Source organism: Pseudophryne corroboree, chromosome 2 (genome assembly GCF_028390025.1).
Source record: "Pseudophryne corroboree isolate aPseCor3 chromosome 2, aPseCor3.hap2, whole genome shotgun sequence".
In the NCBI taxonomy this organism is placed as follows: Eukaryota; Metazoa; Chordata; class Amphibia; order Anura; family Myobatrachidae; genus Pseudophryne; species Pseudophryne corroboree.
In genome coordinates, this window is record NC_086445.1 from 352754411 (window position 1) to 352773662 (window position 19252).

Below are 19252 nucleotides of genomic sequence, written 5' to 3' on the forward strand. Positions count from 1 at the left end.
CACTGAGCACAGATATGGAGCGTTTTTCAGGCAGACAACGTATAATACTGGTGGTCACTGGTCAGCAAAACTCTGCACTGTACTCCTCCTATAATACTGCTGGTCCCCAGAATAAAGATATGCAGCCCCCTGAAACAAAGTGAGAGGACGCCAGCCACGTCCTCTCACTATCATTTTTAATGCACGAGTGAAAAATGGCGGCGACGCGCGGCTCCTTATATAGAATCCGAATCTCGCGAGAATCCGACAGCGGGATGATGACGTTCGGGCGCGCTCGGGTTAACCGAGCCATACGGGAGAATCCGAGTATGCCTCGGACCCGTGTAAAATGGGTAAGTTCGGGGGGGTTCGGTTTCCGAGGAACCGAACCCGCTCATCTCTAATATATGTGTGTGTGTGTGTGTGTGTGTGTGTGTGTGTGTGTGTGTGTGTGTGTGTGTATATATATATATATATATATATGTATATACATATGTGTGTGTGTGTGTGTGTGTGTGTGTGTGTGTGTATATATATATATATATATATGTGTGTGTGTGTGTGTGTGTGTGTGTGTGTGTGTGTGTATATATATATATATACGTGTGTGTGTGTGTGTGTGTGTGTGTGTGTGTGTGTGTGTGTGTGTGTGTATGTGTGTGTGTGTGTGTGTGTGTGTGTGTGTGTGTGTGTGTGTGTATACAGTACATACTGGTGATTTTTGCAGCACTATTGCTGTCAACGCGGTACTCCGGAGGGTATGTATTGAAAAACATGGGTGCAGGATGTGCAGTGTGTGAAAAATACAAAGAATATATTGCAAATATCTTCTTTGCATTATTCAAATATTTTTTATTGTCAAAACTCTGGAGTAAGAAGTCTATGACAGGTGAGACAGTGTCCCCCCCCCCCCCCCTATCTTTTCTGCACATCTCTGATCAACACTCACTAAATTTCCAGCACTGTATATTGCCCAGGCTCCAACATGACCCGCCCCACTAGGTACAAAATGCTCTGTTTCTGGACTTCCCTCTTAATTTATTATTGCCATCACCTGTGAAGAAACAGCTTTCTTATCATTTAACTAGATCAACACAGGTGATGGAAATCATAAATTAAGAGGGAAGTCCAGAAACAGAGCATTTGTACCTAGTGGGGTGGGTCATGTTGGAGGGTCTGTATATTGCTGCACCTGTCTATAATGTCCACATGAACCCTTGGGCTCATATATTGTATGTAAATCTGGCTCTGGTACTAGCCAGTTAACTCAGTCAGTTAACTCACCACATATCCCTGGTGTGCACCGCACACACTGCACCCATTATAAATAAGTCAGTGGTACTATTAGTATATCCTGTTTGACACACTGACCGACACAACAGCACAATATGCTATCAGAGCCACAGAATTGTGCAACTAAATTCAAAGCATATTTTATACTTTTCATGCACACAAAATGCCTGGAAATTGGATAAAGACTACAGGGTGTGGTAAGATACGTCAGCATTCATCATGTAGAGAGTGATTATATGTCAACATGTTAGTATCATCCCTGGTGGCACAGTGATCACTTACCTGCTCCCAACAGCTCCAGCAGCTCCAGTGCGGCTTCCGGGTCTCCAAGGTCATGAAATTGTCACTTCCAGGTCAGACCTGTGATCCTCCAGCATTCTGGCAATATTATTCCCCTATCACTAACCCTAACCTTCCCCCTAGTGCCTATCTCTAACTCTCCCACCTGCATCCTAACCTATATGTCGACAGTCTGACAATTTTTACATTTTGCATGTTGACATTTATGAATACCGACATAGTAACTGTTGACCAAATGACTATTTCCCTATTACTACATACTGTGGAGATGAATTCAAATTTTGAATGGGTCAAGGGAATTGGCCAGTAGGACACTTTAGTTGTATTTGCCGTCCATGTAAAATATTGCCCTTCCCCTACTGTATATAACTATAACTTGGTCACATACTCAGATTAAATTATTAAAAACAAAGCATATAAAACAAAATTTAAAAAAAGGCACATTACATTACTGTACTAAACATTTATAATAGCGTCCAAACTTGCCGGAGCTGCAGGATGTCGGACGATCTTGATCATATTTTTAAAGCCACAATTATTTACAAGGCAAAACCATGACTTGTAAATGACAGCTGCTTTAAAAAAAACAGTCAGAAATTGTCCGGGATCTCGCACCTCCGGCAATCTCGGACGCTATTACATCCCGCCATATGTTTAAAAAAAACTGCACAATATTGCGTATTTGCCACTATTGTCACACAAAAACCCAGTACAGTTTCACTTACCTTTAAATGCATTGATTTTGGCCTGCACAGCTGCATTTAGAAAAGCCAATAATAAAAGAAGCATGATCAGCATAAATCTGTGCATTCACAAGCTGTGATGTGTGACAGGCTAGGCAGAGAAGATGCTGTGGCTCAGTGTTGGAAGGAAAAAGATCTTCACTGACTATAGGAAAGTTTGTGAGGAAATGACAACAGGAAGGAACTAAAACACAATGTGAAGGATAAAAAATGGTAATCTCTTACACATTTTAAATCAAAAATATTTCTCATCTTGGCAATAACAGGTGAGGTCACATGGACAAATGCTTTATTACTCACTATTCAAATATTTATTTTTATTATGTCATTTATTTTTATTTTTTGCCAACATATGTTTATTGAATTTTAGACAAACATACAGTACAGTAGTCATAAAATAAACATGTAGACTAGGGAGGCCAATCCTGGGATTGGGATTGTCGGGATCCCGGGATTTAGGCAAAAAAACAGGCGGTATTCAATCCCAGGAATGGAAGCTTCAATCCCAGAGGTTGCGGGATTTACCTGCCCCATTGTTCTTTTAATGGGGCAGCGTTGAGCATCCTCAGTCGGCTCAGACGCTACCTGGCTGCCTTCTTCCGGCTCCCCTTGCCCTCAGCAGTGCGTACTGCACAGCGTGACAGGATGTCAGAGGTCACGCTGTGCAGTCTGACGCCAGCCACTCGGACTGCATCTTGCCGCCCGCAAGCCCTCCCACCCACGGGGAGTCTGACGCCAGCCGCCAGGATCACACCTCGCCGCCCGCATGCCCTCCTACCCACGAGGGTGAGGATTTGTGTGGGCTGTGCTGGGGTGGGGGGCTCTTCAACCCAATTCCAGGAATCCTACCCGGGATTGAAAAAAAGGCTCGGGATTGGCCTCCCTAATGTAGACATCCACAGAAATATTTTTTTATTTTTAACAAATCTGCACCTTGAAACCTGAAGGTGCATACATATGGTGAGATATTGTCTATGCCCGATTTTGACTATGCGATTTCCCTTGAACTCCCCCAGAGCCCAGAAGCACCGATATTGTCTATACACACGGTGCGATTTTGGCTATGTGCGATTTTGACTATGGCATACTTTGAACTGCATAGTCAAGATTGACTTTCCTGCACAGTCTATTTTTTCTTGTGACACTGATCCCGCTGGGCCGCACATTGGTATGGCAAGCTGTGTACACAGTCACATGGTGCAATTTAGTCAAAATCGTAAGGTTACATTGCACCGTGTGTATGCACCTTAAGTCTGGGCTTCCAGGCGCAGTTCTCCTGTGTAACATGGCCCTGCGGAGTCACATATGAACAGTATGGGCCCAGTCCAGCTTAGCAATGTGCTTTGCTGCTGGCCATTATGCCTTGAAGTTGGTTTCTTGAAGTTGGTTTTCTATCAGCTGAACCAGTGATTATTCTTTTTATAAATAACAATTCCTAGTGGTATAATAAACTGTAGCTCAAAACCCCTTGCAGGGGGGTATATTCTGCTACTGATAACTCTTGTTGGTAGCAATGAATCTGACCCTACCTGTGACTAGAATACTGTAATAGATCCTTGTTTGGGAAATTTAATTTTCCCTTATTTGCAAAGAAGATCTAGGGCCTGATTCTTTTCTGGCTTTGGCTGCAGCTGCATCTACATCTTTATGTTAATGCTAGGCAGAGCCGGCCCTAACCAATATGATGCCCTAGGCAAGATTTTGGCTGGTGCCCCCTAGCACCGCCGCTAGTTACGCATCTGACCGTGCACCCCTTTCCCAGCACCATCACACCTCACCCATAGCAGTCCTCATATTGGTGTTCCTACCCCCTATATTTTAAATAGGAACAGTGCGCACATTTGGCACACAGGCCAAAAAGGTGAGTGTTCTTGTTGGGAAGGGGCATGGCCACACAATAGTAGCCCCAATTCAAATTACGCCACACAGTAGTGCAACTTTATTCACATTATATCATGTGATAGTGTCCCTTATTCACGTTACATCACACAGTAGTACCACTTTACCTTATATACGTTACTCCTCACAGTAGTGCCCCTTATTCACACTACATAATACTGACTTGCTCCTTATTCACATTACACCACACCATATTGCTCTTTATTCACATTAGACCACACAGTATGCCCTTTCTATGCGTTATGCCACACAGTAGAGCACCTTATACACATAATGCAACACATTAGTAATGCCTTTATACACATAATACCACAGAGTAATGCCCCTTACACATATGACACACATTATTAATGTCCTTATACACATGACACACATAATACCCCTTACACATATGCCAAAAACTATTGCACAACCAACCCACCTGTACACAGCACTCACAAGGCTGCTAACACTGTGACCTCTGCCTCTGACAGATGTGTCCTCATACATCTTGCCTCAATACGCCATGCAGAAGGAGATGCCTGGCGTGTCTCAGCCGGTAGGTCTAGGCCAGATCTGCTAACATCGGGCACCTTTTTTGCAGAATGCGTCTTATTTGCATTGGTAAGTGATTAGGATGCACAAGCAGCTTCTGCTGATTAAAATTATATGCAGCATGCCTATATTCTGTGTGGAACTGTGACTGTATCTGTATACGAAATGCGAGGATACAGCGATTTCCAGGAATACACTGTAATGTAGCATTTCGTATGCAGATACAGCTGCAGTCATACACAGAATATAGGCATGCTGCATATCATTTTAATCAGCAGAAGCTGCTGGTGCCCCTAAGCATACCAAATGCCCTAGGCATTTGCCTAGTTTGCCTGTGCCTAGGGCCGGCTCTTGATGCTAGGTACCATGATCTTCATACTAAGACTCCCACTTCCAGCAGCGCAAATCTATGTCAGTGTATCTATCGATGCACCATTGGTGCACCATCAGATGCTTGTGCCAACCCTATGGCAGGTGCAGTGTTCATAGTAGTGATTTGACCCATTTATAGAACTTTATAAATTACAATGTCAAATAAAACTTAGAACACTTTACACAGCAAATCTAAGGAATCTATAGAACGGGACATTGTACCTTATTTACAGAAATTATTGGCAAAATCTACATTTGAAATTGAGTCATCTAATGCATGCATTAAGACATTTATTTTATGGTAGGTGACTCTGTGGATAATCAACTTTACAGATCTAGACAATAGACATTTAACAAAAGATGAGATGAAAGCCTTAAAACATCTGAGCCTCAGAACAGACATTACCATTAGACTCTCTAATAAAGCGGGAGCTATAGCCATCCAAATGGAGACTACATAAAGGAAATTAACAGATGTGAGATTACGGGGTTTGCAGATCACTTAAACATGGTTATAGATGAAAACTGAACAATGTGTAATTCTGAAGAACAGGCTTAAACACAGCATGGCACACTTGGAAATAATAAAATCCAACAAATGAATCAGTTAGCCCAACAAAGTCCCATGGGTAGGTCCAGACTGCCAACAAGCCAACGTAAGTAGTATTAGCAGGGTTGTAGATGAAGTCTTTATGCAGAGATAATGTTCAGGATACGTGTTTAATTCCAATTTGATGTGTCCCAACTCTTGGCAGACCATCACCTCTTAGCCAAGGTCAGTGAATAACATCTCAATACAAGCAGGTAGCCCCTTCTTATCCTCTCAGAATAGCTGTAGGCTACAGGGGTTGTCCATCTTTACACTATCGCAGAGCATCTCAGGTGACACAAAACCATCCACAACAGCCTGGCTACATGATTATATTTTCAAAGTTTCCTCATAAATTATTACAGTCTCCCCCTTTTGACATTTAGGGGGGTATTCAATTGTTTGAAAAGTCAACCCAACCTTCTTTTCAAACACTTGAATTCTAAAGTCTGTACTGAAATACAATAGTAATCAGATAATAATCAATCTATACCATATCAATATTACGTCAGACTGCTAATTTACTTATCCATGGCCCAAATGTATTAAGCCTTAAAAAGTGATGAAGTGGAGACGGATAAAGAGTGATGGGATAGATGTATTAAGCCTGGAAGTGATAAAGAAGTGATTAAGGGGTCTATTCATGAAGCAGTGAAAAGTGGAGAAGTGAGCCAGTGGAGAAGTTGCCCATGGCTACCAATCAGCTGCTATGTATAATTTTATATAATGCACTTTATAAGTGTCATGCTGATATAACAATTAATTAAAAATTGATGAAGTCCAGCAGGGAAACACAATGGGCCTTCCCTGACTAATCTTTTTGCGCCATTATAAAATAAGGGATTATATCTGTGCTCTTTATATTGTTGGATTAGAATCACCACTTACCATATAATGTAATTATATGGTAAGTGGCGATTACTTTAAACTAGAGATATGCGGCGGGCACTTATCATGTTACGTGTTTTGGTTTTGGTTCTAATTCCCCGCTCGTGTTTTGGTTTTGGGTTGGTTTTGCCAAAACCACCCTTTCGTGTTTTGGTTTTGGATCTGGATGATTTTTGAAAAAACATAAAAACAGCTAAAATCACAGAATTTGAGGGTAATTTTGATCCTACGGTATTATTAACCTCAATAACATTCATTTCCACTCATTTCCAGTCTATTCTGAACACCTCACAATATTGTTTTTAGGCCTAAAAGTTGCACCGAGGTGGCTGTATGACTAAGCTAAGTGACACAAGAGTGCGGCACAAACACCTGGCCCATCTAGGAGTGGCACTGCAGTAGCGGACAGGATGGCAGATTTAAAAAATAAGCCCCAAACAGCACATGATGCAAAGAAGAAAAAGAGGTGCAATGAGGTAGCTGGATGACTAAGTTAAGCGACACAAGTGTGCGGCACAAACACCTGGCCCATCTAGGAGTGGCACTGCAGTGGCAGACAGGATGGCAGATTTTAAAAATAGGCCCCAAACAGCACATGATGCAAAGAAGAAAAAGAGGTGCAATGAGGTAGCTGGATGACTAAGTTAAGCGACACAAGTGTGCGGCACAAACACCTGGCCTATCTAGGAGTGGCACTGCAGTTGCAGGCAGGATGGCACTTTAAAAAGCTAGGTCCCAAACAGCATATCATGCAAAGAAGAAAAAGAGGTGCAATGAGGTAGCTGTATGACTAAGCTAAGCAACACAAGTGTGCGGCACAAACAACATGGGACATGCTGGAATTTGCCCAGATGTAATACACGCACAATATTGGTGGCACAGGATAGCGTACCCCTAAACCAAACACACACACAGCAAAGCCTGTAAAATTAATTTGGATAATAATAACCCTTTTATTTGAAGCTATTATAATAATATGCAGCACAGGCGAGCGTACCCTACACCACACAGGGCAAACCCTGTAAAAATTATTTGGATAATAATATAAGTAATGTATATAACCCTTTTATTTGGAGTAAATAATATACAGCACAGGACAGCACCACTGAACTTACATGGCAGCACCACTGGACTAGCTTTATACAGAATTATATGGATTTATACGGAATTATACGGCAGGATCACAGGAATTATACGACAGGATCACTGGACTTATACGCCAGTACCACTGTAATTATACGGCAGGTCCACTGGATTTATACGGCAGGGTCACTGGAATTATATGGCAGGATCACTGGATTTATACAGCAGTACCGCTGGACATATATGGCAGTATCAATGGACATATATGGCAGTATCACTGGACATATATGGCAGCATCACTAGACATATACGCAGCATTAATGGACATATACGGCAATCACTGGAGTTGTACGGCAGGATCACTGGAATTATACGGCAGGATCACTGGATTTATACGGCAGTACTGCCGGTAATATACGGCAGTACCGCCGGACATATACGGCAGTACTGCTAGATATATACGGCAGTATCAATGGACATATACAGCAGTATCACTGGACATATACGGCAGGATCACTGGACATATAAGGCAGGATCACTGAACATATACGGCAGGATCACTGGACATAAACGGCAGTATTAATGGACAATAACGGCAGTATTAATGGACATATACGGCAGGATCACTGGACTTATACGGCAGGATCATTGGAATTATATGGCAGGATCACTGGATTTATACGGCAGTACCGCTGGACATATACGGCAGTACCGCTGGACATATACGGCAGGATCACTGGACATACTGTATACGGCAGTACCACTGGACATATATGGCAGTACCACTGGACATATACGGCAGCACAGGGACACCACCACTGGACTGATGCAGGACAAAACAGCACCACTGCAATGGACTGGACTTATACAGTAGCACTGGACATATGGCAGCAGAGGATACCACTGTGACTGGTCACTGGACTGACTAATGCACAGGACACTACCACTGGTTTGATACAGGACAACACAGCAACACTGTAAGGGACTTATACAGCAGCACTGGACATATGGCAGCAGAGGACACAACCACTGTGACTGGACAGATGCAGCACAAGATACAGACACTGAGAGAACGGAGACACGTCCTCTCTCTACATTCTCCAATGCCGGAGTGAAAATGGCGGCAACGCGAGGATCCTTATATGGAATCCAAACCCTGCGAGAATCCGTCAGCTGGATGATGACATTTTGCCTCGTTCTGGTTTCCTAGTCAGGCGGGAAAATCCGATCCGGGCTCGGATCCGGGCTCAGGACGTGATGTCTGATAGGATTCAGTTCTCTGAGAACCGGACCCGCTCATCTCTACTTTAAACATCCTACCATGGGAAAAATAATTCCATTTAAACATATTGGGGTCTATTCATGAAGTAGTGGAAAGAATGGAGAAGTAAGCCAATGGAGAAGTTGCCCACGGCAACCAATCAGCTGCTGCAAATAATATTATAGAATGCATTTTATAAATGTTACCTTAGCACATTGGTTGCCATGGGCAACTTCTCCACTGGGTCACTTCACCACTCTTTTCACTGCTTCATGAATAGACCCCCATTGTCCGTTGTAGGACTAAATTCTTATACAATATATATATATATATATATATATATATATATATATAGTCCAAGAAATGAACCCGCACTCAGTGCAATTAGAAATGTAACATGATGGGTGCCTTCAGTGAATTAATAAATAGAATAAGACACAAGAGGCTGCGGCACTCCAATAGTAAACCATGTATTGATTTACATAATCATAATAGCAAGAAAGAGTGGCGGCAACGTTTCGGTACACGCAGGTACCGTTGTCAAGCCGCTTGCTAACAGGCTGTGAAAATAAACAGAATAAGCACAAAAGCACTTACCTAAATACCAAAACCCCCGGTGCTGAAGGAAGCCGGGTCCGGACGTAGTGGCATCATTATTAATCAATTGGTTTCTGTCTATTGTCCTGTATTCTCACGTATGTATATGTTTTGATCACCTAATGTTATTGTTATGTTTTGTTCCTTCAGGCGCTGGGGGAAGCCGGGGAGGCATTGCAGCGGCTGGCGTCGGGTCTCCAGGCAACGCATGACGCGTCTCCAGGAGACCGCTGGTGCCTGTGCGCTGACGTCACCGGAGGAGACCAACGTGGACGGACACGCCGCGGGAAGCCGTCCGGACCCGGCTTCCTTCAGCGCCGGGGGTTTTGGTATTTAGGTAAGTGCTTTTGTGCTTATTCTGTTTATTTTCACAGTCTGTTAGCAAGCGGCTTGACAACGGTACCTGCGTGTACCGAAACGTTGCCCCACTCTTTCTTGCTATTATGATTATGTAAATCAATACATGGTTTACTATTGGAGTGCCGCAGCCTCTTGTGTCTTATTCTATTTATTAATTCACTGAAGGCACCCATCATGTTACATTTCTAATTGCACTGAGTGCGGGTTCATTTCTTGGACTGTTTATTGTGAGTCATTGACTCTGCACGGAACCCTGCACCATCTTGCTGAGATTTCTACTACCACCTCTTTGGAACAAAGTCATCTGTAATCATGGAGTCACAGTTGGGTGATAATGCTGGCCCTAATCTGGGGTGTAGAATCATGCCATCAGCCAAGGGCTTGCTACACAGCTTCACTGATGAAGAGGCCGAGGAGATTCTATCTAAAGAGCCATGGCCTATTTCAGCATCTGAATTACCGGCTGAGGAAATCTACAACAAATTCGTGAAGCTTAAAAGCGTGAAGTGGATTATTTAATGCACGGCATCACGCTCACAAAATATTTTAAGGAGAAGATGATTCCCCGCGGTTTCCGCTGTCGCAACACACCCACTATAGGCCGTTACAGCCCTGAATTCTGCCAACAATGGATTGGGATCGTTAACAAGTGCGGGCTTGATCTCATGCTGTTGGTTATTAAAGAATCGGAAAAATAATTAAATCTCGTAAGAGATAAAATACAACAATTTCAACTAACGAGTGTACCAATATTATCAGCTGATGCTAACACTAACTGGCATTCCAAGATTAAAGCTACCATTGAGTCATATCATAAGGAACTGACCAAGTTCAAATTAAGGAAATACGTTACAGTGGTGCAGGACTATGAAACCAATAAGGTCTATCATTGGTTGATGGGTGGAGACCGCTTTCCTACACAATCACAGAAAGGAGGATCTCGACAAAGCTGGCGTCAGCGCCGCGAGAATAGGGGGAGAGACAACTTGGCTTCCAACAGCGACAGTGATTTTCAAATACAAGATTCTGACGACCCTTTAGAAGGGACTTCCGTTTCCAGGGAGGAACACGTCAAAAAATCAAAAGAACAAGCTGTCAAATCAAAGCCACCCGCCACGTGGGTCAGAACACGCGGCAAAAAAGAAGTACCCTCCCAAAAGAAAAAATGATCTACAATCTCTCCACTCATATCCTTACAGAGACCGAGGAGAGGGTCCTCAACAAGGGCCTCTCCTTCGTGCCTACTAATAGACACAATGACCTGAAGTGGAATATTGATTTACATCGCTTCTCTCGGAACCTACAACTTCAGGAGCACTTTCAGCACCATGTTGATGAACCTACTACGACGCCTATTCAACAATTTATTAGAAAAAGGAGTCAATCTAGATTTGATCCGAATTCACAAAACACCTCCATTCAAACGTTCACCAGAATGATGGACGATTCGGTCCAGAAATTTGTTAAAGCACCAGCGGTCCAACACTTCATCTTAAGCAAACAAGAATATTCAGCTTTAAAGGACCTTTCGGGTTATAGAGACATTGTCATCCGGTCAACGGACAAGGGGGGTGCTGTCGTGGTCCAAAATCTCTGTGACTACATGTCAGAAATCGAACGCCAACTGGCAGATCCAGATGTATATCAGAAACTTGATGCGGAAACCACTCATCAATATCAAACAGAGCTTACCCGCATTTTACAACAAGCCAGATCTGACGGCCACATTGATGATGCATTATTGACAGCACTACAACAACCTTTTCCGGTTAGCCCGATTTTATACACCGTCCCTAAGATCCACAAGGACCCGACACACCCCCCTGGCCGCCCCATCATCTCAGCCAAGGATTCCCTTTATCAGCCCATTGCGATGTACTTGGACAGTATACTTCAACCATATGTTTTAAAACAAGAGCGATTAATCAAGGACACCACCAGCTTTTTAAACCACTTGGCTGATATGGAGACCATTCCAACAGATGCACTTTTGTGCACGATGGACATTAATAGTCTGTACACATCAATCCCGCATAAACAAGGTTTAACTGCGGTTAGATCCTTTTACATCAAAGAGGGGATTGCTGATTTAAATGTGGATGTTTTTCGTTAAACTCCTGGAACTTACTCTAACCCGCAACTACTTCATCTACAATGGCGCATTCTACAGGCAGCTGTTGGGATGCGCCATGGGTAGTAATGTCGCGCTCAGTTACGCCAACATATATATGTTTCTGGAAGAAGAATTCATGTTCTTCTCCATTCCTGAATTTAAGAGGTGCATCAAGACATATATGCGCTACATCGATGATGTTTTCTTTTTATGGGTTGGAGATGAAAAGGGTTTACTGCGTTTGATTGAGTTCATCAATACAAGACCCACTACCATCAGAATCACGTCGAATTATAGCACAACATCCATCCATTATTTAGATGTCAAAGTGTCCATTGTAGATCACATACTACGGACTGAAGTCTTTTCCAAACCGACAGATCGGAATACACTACTGTCATCCTCCAGCTTTCATCCTAAACCACTCAAAAGAGGGCTGCCTAAATCCCAAATGATCCGGGTGGCCAGAATTGCCAGTAGTTATGAGATAGCAGTAGCCAGTATTGATACTGTCATAGATAAATTTGTTGCCAGGGGTTACAATTTAACTGCTTTGAACAAACAGAAAATGGAGGTTTTGGCATTAGATAGGAAGCAGTTGCTTGTCCCGCAGGTTAAGGATAAGCAATCGGTAATTCCTTGGAAGATGGAGTTTTCCACCTCCAGTCAGGTGGTACAGAGGGCTAGTCGAGCTCTGTGACCTATAGTGGCCTCTGATAAAAACTTGCCATGTTTTAAATCTAAAAGACCCATGCCTTGCTTCACCAGAGGTCACAATCTCAGGGACATGCTGGTCCACACGGACTTCACGGGCTTTACAAAACCTATCCCCCCCCCACACATTTTCTTTCTAAACCATCTGGCTGTTATAAATGCCCCCAGTGTACCACCTGTTCCCATATGCTTACGGGACCGTCATTTAAACATCCCCACATTGCTAAGACCATTTTCATTAAGCATACTTTGTCATGTCTCTCTACCTATGTGATTTATATCATCATTTGCCCTTGTAATTTGTATTACGTGGGCAAAACTATTCGCACAGTCTGGGAACGCATGGCTCTACATTGGTCGTCTATTGCTAAAGCCATTGCAAGTGGGAACTCTGACCAACCAGTGGCCCGCCATATTCAATCGGCTGGTCACTCTTTAGCGTCTCTAAAACACATGGTCATCGATCATGTCCCAGCCTCTCTTAGAGGGGGTGATCGAAATGGAAAGCTTCTTAAATGCGAAATGAAATGGATTCATTACTTAAATAAAGTATCACCTGCTGGTCTGAATAAACGCTATAACTGGAACATTTTTCTTTGATCCATGATATTTTATTTTGTCTATAGTATACAGTTATATATTCTATATAGATCAACAGTTTCCTTATGTGCTGCAGCTCGAAGTAGATACCTTAGTAGTGGCATCATTATTAATCAATTGGTTTCTGTCTATTGTCCTGTATTCTCACGTATGTATATGTTTTGATCACCTAATGTTATTTTTATGTTTTATTCCTTCAGGCGCTGGGGGAAGCCGGGTAGGCTTTGCAGCGGCTGGCATCGGGTCTCCAGGCAATGCATGACGCGTCTCCAGGAGATCGCTGGCGCCTGTGCGCTGACGTCACCGGAGGCGACCAACGTGGACGGACACGCCGCAGGAAGCCGTCCGGACCCGGCTTCCTTCAGCGCCGGGGGTTTTGGTATTTAGGTAAGTGCTTTTGTGCTTATTCTGTTTATTTTCACAGCCTGTTAGCAAGCGGCTTGACAATGGTACCTGCGTGTACCGAAACGTTGCCGCCACTCTTTCTTGCTATTATGATTATGTAAATCAATACATGGTTTACTATTGGAGTGCCGCAGCCTCTTGTGTCTTATTCTATATATATATATATATATATGAATATGATATAATGCCCTTGTAGCAAATACCTCTGACTCATCACAAAATCTCCTGAACCATAAGGTCTAGGAACTTGACAACTGGACAGTAGCTTGCTTTTCTGATGTAGGCACCCACTATGAAGGGATTTTTAGAAATTTCACCCACAAAGGGGTTAAAAAGGGTGAGTTAATTCCCCCCTCACAGAGGAGAGATAAGACAGCACATCCACCTGTGGCTATAAGGAATGCATGGTGCAATACCAAGTCACGGAGGGGGAAGGACACAATGCTCTGTTCTTGGACTTCCTTGCAGTTGCAGCTGCAGAGCACTCCAGTATTCAAATAGGGGAGTCACATCAACTGCCACTCCTAAACTCTGTCAAACATCGCTGAGTGTGGATCCCCTATTTGAATAATGGACTCTAAAACTGCCACTGGCAAGGAAGTGCAGCTTAATGGTTCATGAGATTTTGTGATGAGTCAGTGGTATTTGCCTTTTATATACTGTATATAGATTTCAGATATAAGTACTTAACCAACCTAATTCAGTCAGGAGAGGTTAGTGTATCAGTTATCAGAGGTTAATCTGTCACTTAAACTAAACATTGCCAAACCTCTCAGAGAGCAATAGGAGGAAAGGAGACATAGATATTTTGACAAATGCATTAAAGGAAAGCTTGATAGTCAGCAAATGCTTATCTGCGGTGTAAAGGGAACAGACAGCTCTTTCAGTGACCTTAAGTGTTGAGCAAAAATCTTTACCTTTTTACCTCAAAGGAGGAGCCCTAAGGAGAGTGAGAAGCTAATCTAGGAGACCTAGGGCCCTTTGGAATAGAGTCAGCCTATCCTTGCAAACCTTACATATTTAACATACAGCGGGCGGAGCTTGGCCTATCGTCCCAGCATTTACAGTACTGAGCAGGGCAGCATCAGAGGAAAAGACGGGGCAGGGAAGGAGGCAGATTATTCTCGTCAGCACCAGCCTTTTGATAGCATCAATCTGGGGAAGGCCCGCCCGGAGGTGCGGCCTGACAAAGATTGTAGTGGCGGGCAGAGCATGTTCTGCTGTAAGTCTAATTACTGTAGTAATTACCAGGAAGTCCTTCAAAATTAAAGTTATACGCATGGAAATACGTGAAATTCCATATCTATGCACGGGTATTCAGCTAGTTTTAGTATAATTCTTGTTAAGTGCCGATAACGGGGATAAGCTCCGGTTTATTAAGGCTAATTGGATCGCCTTCCGTGAACTAATTAGACACAGCAAGTTACCGCAGCTAATTGGATTCCGCCCTACATGTCAGAAACGCGTTAATCTGCATACATTTGTAAGTGCACTGTGTAAAATAAACCATTTGTTTTTAAAAGGATCTCTGCACTATCTTTGGTGTGTGTGTGTGTGTGGGGGGGGGGGGGGGGGGGGGGCTGTGCCTGTCTATCCTACGCCCTGCCAAGTGCACTGTGGAAAGAAGGCACATTTTGTTACAGATACTATATAAGAATTAAAGAAGGATCTGAGCATCAGTATTGTGAATCTCCATTAATTTGGACTGTCATTTATATATGGCGATTATTCACTGTGTGTTGTCTCAAAAAGATCACCATTGTATCTTAAGAGCACTTTTTGATGTGTGCAACTACAGTATCTTTTGTATGTGCAAGTAACACAAGTACCAGAGATCTTCTCAATCTGTTTATTATTATCCTGTACATTTAATTGAGAGCTGTCTTTATATTTAGGGAGACGGAGTTCATTTCATATGCATGGAGTGGATTAAACACCCGAGCCTGGCACTGCATGCTGTCAGGCAGGGAAGGGTTAATCTTTTGGCTGGAGGCTGGGTGTTGAATGGGGTGAGGTAGGTTAGCCTATCGAGAAGGAGTGAGGAGGTGTGGTTAGGATCCATTTAGGGATGACTGGAAGCAGCCATTTTAAGGTTTTTCGTGCTGGTGATTTCTGGGGGTGGGGTCTTGGGGCCCAGTGTGAGCTCCATGGCAAGGGGGCTGCTCCGCTTCCGGCTATAGCGGGCACTTCTGCAGTGCCGATGATTGCCTCGGCCTCTTCCCCTACTTCGTGGGTGGGGCTTTCAACCCTGTCTGCACTGTTGTCTGTGGTGGCCTCCGCTGTGGCCCCGTTGCTAGGGGGGCTGCAGGTGGTTCCTGCGGCTATGGCGCAGGCGCCCACGGGGGATGTTCAGCACTTGGGATCACAGCTAGCCCCATTGGCGACCCAGTTTGTACAGCTTCTGGCGTCGTTGCTGGGTCTTCAGGGGCCTTCGTCACAGGCAGAGGGTGCAGTGGGGGGCGCGCAGGTTGGGGGTATGGTCACTGCGCAGACAGTTTTGCCGGCTTAGTCTTCAGGGGGTAGTGTGGTAGATGATTCGGCTGCTCCTCTCCCCTCTGTGTCTTCTTCTTCAGGTGGTGCTGCAGGGGCCTCCGAGACTGGCGTTCCCGCTGGAGATGGAGGTGTGCATGCTGAACCTGGAGTGGCGGAGCATTCGGCTGGTTCTGGTGAGTCTGGGTCCACGTCTGATTCAGACTGGGGGTCGACAGGGTGTCCTCAGGGAATTCTAGCGTTAGCTCCCCGGGGTCAGGTTCTGAGGCTTCCCGCGAGCGGTCGCGGCAGCATGGTCGCCGCTATAGGAGAGGCCGACATGAAGGGTCCTCCTCTTCTACTGAGTCTACCTCGTTGGATTCGTATAGTGACGATAGTAGGGCTCCCAAGCGCCGGTGCCGCAGGCGTTCTAGTAGCCTTAGCTCTTCCGGGTTGGAGGACTCGGCGGAGGATCTGCGTTGCGCGAACACGGCTATGCTTCGGGGTATTAGCCTGCGGGTTAGGGAGCGTATTCAGGTCAGTCGATAAGTCATCATGTTCACGTTGACGTCAAAGGCCCGACGGGCACTGGCGGCAGCGGTGAAGGATAAGACCGTGGACGCTTATAAGTCTTATATGAATTGGCTGACTGGTTTCTGTGTGTTCATGGCATGTTACTTGCGAATGCGCCCAGATGAGCACATGAATATGGTTCGTTACCTCCATTTGATCCACAGTTTGAACCAGTCAAAGAAGGGGGCAGTTTGTCGCAAGTACGACGAGAAGTTTTGCCGCAAGCAGCATGGCTGGTCTGTCAGAGTTGGCAGGCTTGAAACGGGGGCAGACGGCGGTCAAGGGGGCGACGTCTACTGCGGCGGCGCCGACATCCGTAGGGAAATGTTTCGCCTTTAACAAGGGACGGTGTCCCTTTGGGTCTAAATGTTGTTTTCAGCACCAATGTCTCCGCTGTGGAGGTTCCCAGTTCTAAGAAAGGAATGTAGGCGTGGGTCCGGGGTGGGAAGCGGGAGGCCCCTCCTCGGGTGGTCAGCCCTGGACTCCAGGTGCGAAGTAGGGCCCCTACGGCAGTTGATATTGCCACCATGTCACGCTGGCAGGATAGCTACCCTTGGTGAGTTGATGTGGCTTTTTTGTGGGATGGCTTCCTTCATGGTTTTCAGCTACCTGTACTGGGCGAGGTTCGCATGGGTCCTTTATGGAATTTATGTTCCGCGTCCGAGTATCCGCTGCAGGTTAGGGAGAAGGTCATGAAGTAGGTCAGTTTGGGTAGGATGATTGGCCCTTTTGCGGAACCCCCTTTGCCAGACTTAGTGATTTCCTCAGTGTGGGTGGTTCAGAAAAAATTCCCGGGAAAATTTAAGCTTATCCAGCATCTGTCTTGGCCAGTGGGGCCCTCAGTTAATGATGCCATCCCTGAGGATCTGTGCAGGGTGACGTACCGGTCCTTTGATGAGGTGCTTGACTTGATTTGGTTTTTCGGAACTGGGGCCCTCATGGCAAGATAGATGTGGAATCCGCTTTCCGGCTTTTGCCTCTGCATCCGGATTATTTCCGTTTTATTGGTTTTCGGCTGGAGGACGGTTACTACGTGGATAGGTGCTTGCCTATGGAATGCTCAATTTCCTGTGCATTTTTTGAGAGGTTCAGCTCGTTTTTGCATTGGTGCGTAATTCTCAGGACTCGGGGGGGGGGGGGCATTATTTGGATGATTTCCTGTTAGTGGGCCCATCGAGTTTCCCTTGTTGCGCACGCTTGCTGGTGGAGGCCCCTTCATTATTTGTAGGTTCATCATTGAGGGATCGTAGTGTCGTTTTTTGGTGTGACAACCTGGGGGTGGTTCACGCGGTTAATTGTCAGCGAGCGGCTTCGTTACCTGTTCTTCGTTTGCTGTCCCAATTCGTGTTGTGTTGTCTTCAGTTTGATATCGTTTTTCGCGCATAGCACATCCCTGGTGTGAATAACGAAGTCGCGGATGCTCTATCCAGTTTTGATTGGCCGCGTTTTCGTGTTCTTGCTCCTTTGGCTCGTCCAGTCGGTGAGTCATGCCCATCTTATGTCTGGCAGGTTATCGAGCCGGCATGGAGGGGCTACCCCATCGTTCTATAGCTCCTGGGACCTTGCAGAATTATCAGGAGGCGTGGGTCGAATGGCGACGGTTTACAGCCAGCAGGGAAAATCGAGGTAAAGGCTGGTCGGCAGCTTATTCTCTAAATTTGTATGGAGTTTGTATGAATCCGGGAGGTCTAGGGGTGTGGCAGTTAGGACGTTGGCTGGGTTGTCGCATTTTTTCTGGATTAAAGGTTTGGAGGACCTTTCAAAGTGTTTTCTGGTTGAAAAGGCTATGAAAGGTTGGGCCTGGCTGGTGCCCATGCCTCCTGATACTCAGAATGCAATTGATTTACGGCTTTTGGAGAAGCTCGTGCTGGCTTTAATGGCTGTGTGCTCTTCGGATTTCAAGTCGTGGCTTTTTATTACAGCGTTTGTGATTGCCTATCACAGGGCGTTTCACATGTCCGAGCTAGGGGCGGCTTCTAGACGAGGCCTTCCCTCGCTGCTTTCATCACAAGTTTTCATTGAAGACTCTGTAGTGCTGTGTCATATCCGTCGATCCAGAACTGACCAGCTGGGAAGGGGTTGTTGGGTTTCCATGCCGGCTTGCAGGAGTGTAGCCATGTGTCCAGTGGTTTGGGTGAAGATCTATAATGAGCATCGTCCACCGGTGGAGGGCTCGTGGTTGATGCATGCCGATGGTTCCCCAATGACCTGTTTTCAATTTGGTTGGGTGTTTAAGCGTTGTGTGGCAGCGGTGGGCCTGCCTCCTCGTGAGTTTGGAACCCATTCCTTTCGGATTGGGGCGGCAACGTCAGCTGCAGCTTCAGGTTTGACGGTGGAGCAGATCAAAGCACTGGGACGCTGGAAGTCCAGTGCCTACAAACGGTACATTCATCTGTGATCAAGTTATGGCATCCCTTTCTGAGGATCTAGCCACTCGCCACACTAGGTGGGGGTCTTGAGGAATTTTTATTTTTTACCAT

The 19252-nt window shown here is 45.1% G+C and overlaps 2 protein-coding genes across 4 annotated transcripts in view; one reads left to right on the top strand and one right to left on the bottom strand.

Annotated features, from left to right (window-relative positions):
• The window catches only part of LOC135019438 (cytokine receptor-like factor 2), an 88863-nt gene extending 86434 nt beyond the window's left edge, over window positions 1–2429 (bottom strand). The window contains exon 1 of the mRNA XM_063953098.1: window positions 2298–2429. Within this exon, the coding sequence (XP_063809168.1) occupies window positions 2298–2382 (85 nt within the window). The 5' untranslated portion in view covers window positions 2383–2429. The remainder of the gene's footprint in view (window positions 1–2297) is intronic.
• ATP4B (ATPase H+/K+ transporting subunit beta) overlaps window positions 1–19252 on the top strand; it is a 290606-nt gene that overhangs the window by 35209 nt on the left and 236145 nt on the right. The window contains exons 2-3 of one of the 3 annotated variants that reach the window (XM_063953102.1): window positions 1568–1625; window positions 13526–13712. In XM_063953102.1, coding sequence (XP_063809172.1) covers window positions 13580–13712 — 133 coding nt within the window. In that variant the 5' untranslated portion in view covers window positions 1568–1625; window positions 13526–13579. Of the gene's footprint in view, window positions 1–1567; window positions 1626–9688; window positions 9876–13525; window positions 13713–19252 lie in introns of all 3 variants that reach the window. The other 2 variants (XM_063953100.1, XM_063953101.1) reach the window with 2 other exon arrangements.